This window comes from Nerophis lumbriciformis, linkage group LG04 (assembly GCF_033978685.3).
Source record: "Nerophis lumbriciformis linkage group LG04, RoL_Nlum_v2.1, whole genome shotgun sequence".
In the NCBI taxonomy this organism is placed as follows: Eukaryota; Metazoa; Chordata; class Actinopteri; order Syngnathiformes; family Syngnathidae; genus Nerophis; species Nerophis lumbriciformis.
Window position 1 is genome coordinate 56,057,899 of NC_084551.2, and position 9,602 is coordinate 56,067,500.

The window sequence follows — 9,602 nt, forward strand, 5'->3', positions numbered from 1 at the left end:
AACATAAATAAATACAATAAATAATTTAAGGTAGGACCCAATGTAGTAAAAATGTAAATAAAAAATAAATTACTGTAATAAAAAAATAATAATAATTAAAACACAATTTAAAGGACTTACTGTAATACTCAACACAAATAAATACAATAAATAATTTAAGGGAGGACCCGCTGTAATAAAAATGTGAATACAAAATAAAGTAAATTACTGTAATAAAAATTTAGAAATTTAATTTGAATAACAATTTCAAGAAGGACTTACTGTAATACTCAACAAAAATACAAAAATCTAAATAAAATAAATAATTTAAGGAAGGACTTACTGTAGTAAAAATTGAAATAAGAAAAATGATGAAAATTACTATAATAAAAATGTAAAAATTACATTTTAAAAACAATTTCATGAAGGACTTATTGTCATAAACACTTTGAGTTGCAGCGGAACATTGCCAGTGTTTAAATCCCAGTCAGTTCTTTGCAGTAAAAAAGAACAACATGCAGAGAATAATCAGCGTTGACACTCGGTCATGGTGCGCGAAAAAGTGAGCCAGACTGAGACGAAACTGTCAAAGTTTAATGAAAATAATTTAAGGTGCTGCACAGAATATAGTTTAAATATTAAATAGATGAAAGCAAAGATAAAAAAGTGAATGGTGTTTTCCTTCAAGTGCAAACCTCTCACAGTGTTTGAAGGAAGGAAGTCAGAAGTGCAAACATTGAAGCGCTTGAAGGTCATTGATTAGTTGGGAATGTTTCAAAGGTCAAAGAATGACATTCAAATATTGCAGGTACTCCCGTCTTTGTACGCCACATCCTTCTTCAGGGCTCCGCCTCTGACCCGGAGTTGTCCGGGTGCGACACGGTGGAGGAGTACCACTCCGCCGGCTCCTCCTCCGCCTCGCCGCCCTTCCCCTGGAGCATTTCCACCGCCGCCTGGTGGTACGGGTGCTTGCGCTTGGTGTGGCGGCGCAGCGTGTTGCGCTCGGCAAAGCGCGTGTGGCAGAGCTGACACTGGTAGGGTTTCTCCCCCGTGTGGACCCGCTGGTGGCGCTGGAGCTCGCCCGCCTCCCTGAAGCGTTTGGTGCAGATGTGGCACACGAAGTTCCTCTGGCCCGTGTGGATGTGCTTGTGTCTCTGCGGGCACATGACACGTTAGCATGTTAGCCTTTTAGCATTTCTGGCCACCTTTTTGGGGCCTCTAACGTGAAATATACCCAAAGTAGGAATTCATCCCAAAATTGTGCTTTGTCCGTTTTCTGCTACGTTCTTTTTAGCACCAGTTATTTACAAACCCCAAAAGCAGTGAAGTTGTCACGGGGTGTAAATGGTAAATAAAAAGAGAATACAATGATTTGTAAATCCTTTTCAACTTATATTCAATTGAATAGACTGCAAAGACGTTCACACTGAGAAACTTATTTCAGCATCGTTTTGCTGAAATAAGCAGGGGCGTCCGTGATAACATCGCTTGGATGGCAACATATGTTGCTCCAAAACCTGTATGTACCGTTCAGCATTAATGGTGCCTTCACAGTTGTGTAAGTTACCCATGTCTTGGGCACTAATACACCCCCATACCATCACAGATGCTGACTTTTCAACTTTGCGCCTATAACAATCCGAATGGTTCTTTTCCTCTTTGGTCCGGAGGACACGACGTCCACAGTTTCCAAAAACAATTTGAAATGTGGACTTGTCAGACCACAGAACACTTTTCACTTTGTATCAGTCCATCTTAGATGAGCTCAGGCCCAGCGAAGCCAACGGCGTTTCTGGGTGTTGTTGATAAACAGTTTTCGCCTTGCATAAGAGAGTTTTAACTTGCACTTACAGATGTAGCGACCAACTGTAGTTACTGACAGTGGGTTTCTGAAGTGTTCCTGAGCCCATGTGGTGATATCCTTTACACACTGATGTCGCTTGTTGATGCAGTACAGCCTGAGGGATCGAAGGTCACAGGCTTAGCTGCTTACGTGCAGTGATTTCTCGAGATTTACGAAGCGTAGATGGTGAAATCCCTAAATTCCTTGCAATAGCTGGTTGAGAAAGGTTTTTCTTAAACTGTTCAACAATTGGCTCAGGCATTTGTTGACAAAGTGGTGACCCTCGCCCCATCCTTGTTTGTGAATGACTGAGCATTTCATGGAAGCTGCTTTTATACCCAATCATGGCACCCACCTGTTCCCAATTAGCCTGTTCACCTGTGGGATGTTCCAAATAAGTGTTTGATGAGCATTCCTCAACTTTATCAGTATTTATTGCCACCTTTCCCAACTTCTTTGTCACGTGTTGCTGGCATCAAATTCTAAAGTTAATGATTATTTGCAAAAAAAAATGTTCATGAGTTTGAACATCAAATATGTTGTCTTTGTAGCATATTCAACTGAATATGGCTTGAAAATGATTTGCAAATCATTGTATTCCGTTTATATTTACATCTAACACAATTTCCCAACTCATATGGAAACGGGGTTTGTACTTGTGTTCAGATAGGCTACCGTTAAAACACTCTCTGTGATCTTCCTGATAGATAGCTCAACATCCAAGAAAGTGACATACCATTAAAACCATATTTTCTCAGTTTGGAGATCATTATGTTGTGATCTACGACATGGAATGCCGCACTAAAGTCAATCAGGACAGTACCAACCATCTTCTTGACATCCATTTGTGACAATCAGTCAGCTGAGCGAGAGCAGTAGATGTTGAGTGACCTTGCCTATAAGCATGCTGGGAACACCACATCACTTTGTTGGAGGTAAAGTCATCTTGAATTTGTTTGAAAACAACTTTTTCCATCAATTTACTAAGAACAGGAAGTATGCTTATTGGTCTACTGTTTTTACCAGTAACATCTTTATTTTTGTCCTTGGGTAGAGGGATGACCTTGGCCTCCTTCCTAACCCCAACACAGACTCCATATCTTAATGATTTATTAAATATATGACAAATCGGAGTTGATACATGGCATGCCGCAATTCTTAAAGGGGAACATTATCACCAGACCTATGTAAGCATCAATATATACCTTGATGTTGCAGAAAAAAGACCATATATTTTTTTAACCGATTTCCGAACTCTAAATGGGTGAATTTTGGCGAATTAAACGCCTTTCTAATATTCGCTCTCGGAGCGATGACGTCACAACGTGACGTCACATCGGGAAGCAATCCGCCATTTTCTCAAACACCGAGTCAAATCAGCTCTGTTATTTTCCGTTTTTTCGACTGTTTTCCGTACCTTGGAGACATCATGCCTCGTCGGTGTGTTGTCGGAGGGTGTAACAACACGAACAGGGACGGATTCAAGTTGCACCAGTGGCCCAAAGTGGCAAGAAATTGGACGTTTGTTCCGCACACTTTACCGACGAAAGCTATGCTACGACAGAGATGGCAAGAATGTGTGGATATCCTGCGACACTCAAAGCAGATGCATTTCCAACCATAAAGTCAAAGAAATCTGCCGCCAGACCCCCATTGAATCTGCCGGAGTGTGTGAGCAATTCAGGGACAAAGGCCCTCGGTAGCCCGGCAAGCAATGGCGGCAGTTTGTTCCCGCAGACGAGCAAGCTAAACCCCCTAGATGTCTTGGCTCACACCGTCCCTTATGCCACCGAAGATGATCAAGAGAAGAATATCGACCCTAGCTTCCCTGGCCTGCTGACATCAACTCCAAAACTGGACAGATCAGCTTTCAGGAAAAGATAGCGGATGAGGGTATGTCTACAGAATATATTAATTGATAAAAATTGGGCTGTCTGCACTCTCAAAGTGCATGTTGTTGCCAAATGTATTTCATATGCTGTAAACCTAGTTCATAGTTGTTAGTTTCCTTTAATGCCAAACAAACACATACCAATCGTTGGTTAGAAGGCGATCGCCGAATTCGTCCTCGCTTTCTCCCGTGTCGCTGGCTGTCGTGTCGGTTTCGCTTGCATACGGTTCAAACCGATATGGCTCAATAGCTTCAGTTTCTTCTTCAATTTCGTTTTCGCTACCTGCCTCCACACTACAACCATCCGTTTCAATACATGCGTAATCTATTGAATCGCTTAAGCCGCTGAAATCCGAGTCTGAATCCGAGCTAATGTCGCTATAGCTTGCTGTTCTTTCCGCCATGTTTGTTTGTGTTGGCTTCACTATGTGACGTCACAGGAAAATGGACGGGTGTTTATAACGATGGTTAAAATCAGGCACTTTGAAGCTTTTTTTAGGGATATTGCGTGATGGGTAAAATTTTGAAAAAAACTTCGAAAAATATAATAAACCACTGGGAACTGATTTTTAATGGTTTTAACCATTCTGAAATTGTGATAATGTTCCCCTTTAAGCTACAGATATTCAAGTGAGCTATCAGTAGGCCTTTGCCGGGTAGTTTAAGGTTGAATGAAACCATGATGTAGAGAGAGAGCGATTGATGACTTATATTGCTTTTTACAATTGACCCTGAAACACAGTAGTGTAGGCCTGCTTTGAGGCATAAAAAGCCGTACAGGTAGACATATATAACAACGCCCAACTAGTACATAGGCATGACATCTGCAACTGCAGATTGTCTTGCTAATACGGCTTCAATCTATTTTTTCATGTTGTTTTTTTAGCTAGCACCACGGTGCTATCATAGCTCCCTCTGTATTTAGTACAAAAAAAACTTAAATAATGTCGATAAACTCGCTGACAGCAGGTAAACACGGTGAAAAATAACACGTTCAGTTTCAAAGTCCAACAAAGTGCTAATGCTAACAGCTAAGCTAGCGCCACAATGACTCATTAACTTACCCGGCGGCCATGTTTGCTCAACAACTTCCGATTAAAGTTGATGTCAAAAAGAGGAAAAACTGGATTTTTACTGGGCTTTAGTGAACGGTGTGTTAAAAGTAACTTAATGCTACCTTAAATATGAATAAGCAAACACATTTGTTGTGCTACTTTTGCTCTGAGCTTTGTGTTTTTTTTAGCTAGCACCACAGTGCTATCATAGCTCCCTCTGTATTTAGTACAAAAAAAACGTTAAATAAAGTTGATAAACTCGCTGACAGCAGGTAAACACGGTGAAAAATAACACGTTCAGTTTCAAAGTCCAACGAGGTGCTAATGCTAACAGCTAAGCTAACGCCAGATTTGTAGAAGAAACGCTGGAATTTTACTGGACTTTAGTGAACGGTACGTTAAAAGTAACTTAATACACTCTTAAATATGATCAAGCAAACACATTTGTCTTGCTAATACGACTTCAATCTATTTTTTCACGTTGTTTTTTTAGCTAGCACCACAGTGCTATCATAGCTCCCTCTGTATTTAGTACAAAAAAACTTTAAATAATGTCGATAAACCCGCTGACAGCAGGTAAACACGGTGAAAAATAACACGTTCAGTTTCAAAGTCAAACGAGGTGCTAATGCTAACAGCTAAGCTAACGCCAGATTAGTAGAAGAAACACTGGGTTTTTACTGGACTTTAGTGAACGCTGCGTTAAAAGTAACTTAATACACTCTTAAATATGAACAAGCAAACACATTTGTCTTGCTAATCGGCTTCAATTTATTTTTTCATGTTGTTTTTTTTAGCTAGCACCACGGTGCTATCATAGCTCCCTCTGTATTTAGTACAAAAAAAACGTTAAATAATGTCGATAAACTTGCTGACAGCAGGTAAACACGGTGAAAAATAACACGTTCAGTTTCAAAGTCCAACGATGTGCTAATGCTAATAGCTAAGCTAACGCCACAATGACTCATGGACTTACGGCCATGTTTGCTCAACAACTGCCGATTAAAGTTGATGTCAAAAAGAGGAAAAGCTGGGCTTTAGTGAACGGTACGTTAAAAGTAACTTAATACTACCTTAAATATGAATAAGCAAAGACATTTGTTACCTGACAGCAGGTAAACATGGTGAAAAATAACACGTTCAGTTTTAAATTTCCAACGAAGTGCTAATGCTAAGAGCTAAGCTAACGCCACAATGCCTCATGTTTGCTCAACAACTTCCAATTAAAGTTGATGTCAAGAAGAAGAAAAGCTGGATTTTTACTGGACTTTAGTGAACGGTACGTAAAAAGTAACGTAAATACAAATTAATTTGTTAATCTACTTCAGCTTTGAGCATTTTCTTTAGCTAGCACCACAGGACTATCAAAGCTGTCTGTATTTAGTACAACAATGACTTAGAAGACCTACTAACGAGCAGGTCAAAAACAATATGTTCCCGGTCCAAACCAAGTTCAAAGTCGGGCGTAGGAACAGCTAAGCTAACGGCCGAACTTCCTGTTTTGACCGATAACCCGGGGGCCATGTTTGTTTACGACTCACCTGCAGATGGCTGGAGCGCTTGAAGGCTTTGCCGCACTGCTGGCATACGTGTGGCTTCTTCTGCGAGTGCGTGATGCGATGGCGCTCCAGGTCGGAGAGGTAAAAGAAGACCCTCGGGCACAGCTGGCAGTACAGCACCCGGCGGGCGGACGGGTCACTGGGCGACTCTGCGGCGGAGATGGGGTCCAGTGGGTCCAGGGGATCCAGGGGCTCCAGTTTAGGCGGCGACGGGGGAGCGGCGGCGCTGGAAAAGTAAAGGTGGTCGTCAAGAGGTAAGTGCTCCGAGTCCGGTGTGGGCGCAGGGGATTGGGCGTCTGTGGGATCGGAGGTCGAACTCTTCAATGGCTTGTCGTCGTGGTTTGAGACCTGCTCAGCAGATATGGCTTCACTTCCATAAGGGTTAGTCGGACTAAATGAAGTAGCGAGGTCAGGGGCACTGCCCGTGACAGGATGGGACAACAGAGGGAGGGAGACAGGGGCGGTGATCTGGGACAACTGGCCGGTGGCGGGGTCAAGGACAGCGATAGGGGTGGAGGCAGAGTCACTGGTGGACAAGAGGAGGAACATGGGGGCAGAAGCACTAGGCGGAAGAGACAGACTGAGTGGAGCCGAGGACAGGAGAATCGGGGCGCCCTGTGCGCGGCTGCTCAGGATCTGGATGGCTTGACTGGGCTCCGGCGGCAAGGCGTCCGAGGGCGGCGAATCCGCAACCGGCAAAGGGATCAGGCGACCAGTAGGTGCATCGTCTAAATTCTGGCTGAGGTTCGCCCGTGAGGACACTTCACTCTCCATCTGAAGGACCTGGGACGACGTGGAGGCGTCCACTTGCGGCACCCTGAGTCCATCCGGGCTGAGAGTATACGGGATGCCCTGGTCGTCTATGAGGAGAAGATCCTTGGTCCGGTGGTCCGTTGAGGTGAAGGTGGTGAAAAAGTCGTCCTCCTCCACCACGTCTCTGTCGCCCTCTCCGTCGTATTCGTCCACTTCCATAATCAGAGAGCTCTCACAAGGGTCCAGAAAGCGTCCGTACCTGGTCTCTCGGTTGTCTTGCCTCTTGGGTAGACTTAGGTCAAGGGGCTCGCTCTGTTCCTCCCTCCGGGGTCCATCCTGTAGAGAACTCTGCAATTTAACTCCATTGACTTCTGACCAGTCCGAGAGGAGGGTTACAGCGTCCACCTCCTCCTCCTCAGTCTTCACTACATATATTTGGTTTGTTTCTAAACGGGAAGGCGTGGAGTCTTTGGTCAGGGTGGCGGCAGGGTGGGCAACCACCATTTTGGCTCTTATCGGCTGCCTCGGCTCATCACTTGGTTGCTGGGGGGCGGGTACACAAGTCCCGCCCACCTCTCCATTGATTGACACAGCATCCCGGTCGACCAGACACGAGGACCTGAGGGTACCCTTTGAGTCCTCGGTGACAGCCTCGGGTGGTTCTGCACATCGGCCACCATTTTGGACCTCCGGACTGCCTCTTGCCAGCATTGTAGCCAACTGGGAAGCCATTTCGGATCATAGCCATTTATAGATCTACAATTGAAGAACACAATGAATGATCTGTGTTAAATTGTGATTCTTAGTCATTACGATTCCAAATTTGTCAAAAATCCATTTTTAAAAGGATGCTAATTGTAACGCTATAGGTTAGCATAACAAATTTCACAGTGAAACCCGAAAGATCCGACCAAAACATCCGCTTTTACTCGCTAGCATTAGCTTCCAGCTTAAAATGGACATAACCTTGTTTTTCCAAGCATGAGTGCGAAGAGAAGTATTTGAGAAGTGGATGATATCCATTGAATTAAAGAAAGAAAGAAATCAAAAAGATGACAGATCGTGTAGCTAGCTAACCAGGCGAAGCAGTCGAAGCGCAGCGCCGCTAGTCTGCACGCCAAAGCAGAATGAGTCAATAGTGACGCGTAAATGTCATCTAAACATTTATCCATGAAAATATGAAGAAGCCGCTGATGGTGTGTTTGACCGAAGAGCAGTTTGAAGGAGATACCGTAGAGGTGATAACTACATTATTATTACATCTTAAACTACTGTATTTGTTTGCACTAGTTTGTATACAATATTTATTATCTCAAAGGAGGTACCAAAGCTGGTACTATTTTTGGCACCGCCAGACAAACAATGTTTTTATTTTTAAATGCTGCAAGGTAAGTAAAGTAAGGCTCCACTTTTCCAAAATAAAAAATGTGTTAGCTTGATGCTAATATACATTGGCTTTGCTATTGACATGCTACCGGTTAGCATTAGCGATTTTGCATGGCGATTTCAACCCTTTGACGACTAAGATGCATGTTACAATCAAACAGCTGCTGCCGAATAAGTACAATACTTACAGTATTAACACTTTTTAGGGCACAACAATAAAAAAAAAGTATTTTTTTTTTTAAACACACTACTGCCATCTAGCGTCTTGGATTTACAATTGTAATTGCAACTTTATAATCATACTTGAAAATGATGTTATCATAATCAACTTATTTCTAAATCAGATTGTTTTTAGTAAGAACAATTAATATTTATTAGCACACACAAAAGTACCCATTATTTCCCAGGTACTGGAAATTGGTACCGTATCGTGAACTGTACCCACGTCAAAGTTTGTTGTTGTTTTTAAAAGCCATGTAACGTGTTTAAAAATTTGCTTTTTTTTTGCGGGGGGGGGGGGTCAAGCAACAAACTGTGAAATATAATAAATGTAATAAAAAAAATTGTTTTTTGAGGTATGATCCAAGTCTACTCACGTCGAGACGGAAAAATGCTAATAAAGCGTTCAAATGACCTCGGAGCAAATAGCATTTGTGGCATTCACCGACACTACGTTATTGCTATGGAGAAGCTGCTGATGGTGTGCTTGACCAAAGAGCAGTTTAAAGGAGATACCATAGAAGTAATAACTGTACATTATTATTACATTACTTCTTAAACTACATGTTTTTTTAATACAATAATTATTACCTCAAAGGTGAGGTACCAAAGCCGGTACTTTACAAACAAATGTTGCAATTTTCAATGCTTACAAAAAATGTTTTTAATTTTTTTTAAGTGCTGCAAGGTAAGAAAAGTAAGGCTACACTTTTCCAAAAAATAAAAATAAAAGCGCTACATTGATGCTAATATACATTGGCTTTGCTATTGACATGCTACCGGTTAGCATTAGCGATTTTAGATGGCGATTTCAACCCCTTCCAAATTTGAAGACAAAGATGCACGTTACAATCAAACAGCTGCTGCCGAATAAGTACAATACGTACAGTATTAACACGTTTTAGGGCACAACAATA

At 42.3% G+C, this 9,602-nt stretch overlaps 1 protein-coding gene across 3 annotated transcripts in view; it reads right to left on the reverse strand.

The window, feature by feature from the left end:
- Window positions 1-415: 415 nt before the first annotated feature.
- LOC133604381 (uncharacterized) overlaps window positions 416-9,602 on the reverse strand; it is a 10,162-nt gene continuing 975 nt past the window's right edge. For all 3 annotated transcript variants that reach the window (XM_061957615.2, XM_061957607.2, XM_061957623.2), the window contains exons 2-3: window positions 6,310-7,836; window positions 416-1,133 (exon numbers count right to left, since the gene is read on the reverse strand). In XM_061957615.2, coding sequence (XP_061813599.2) covers window positions 819-1,133; window positions 6,310-7,812 — 1,818 coding nt within the window. In that variant the 5' untranslated portion in view covers window positions 7,813-7,836 and the 3' untranslated portion in view covers window positions 416-818. The remainder of the gene's footprint in view (window positions 1,134-6,309; window positions 7,837-9,602) is intronic.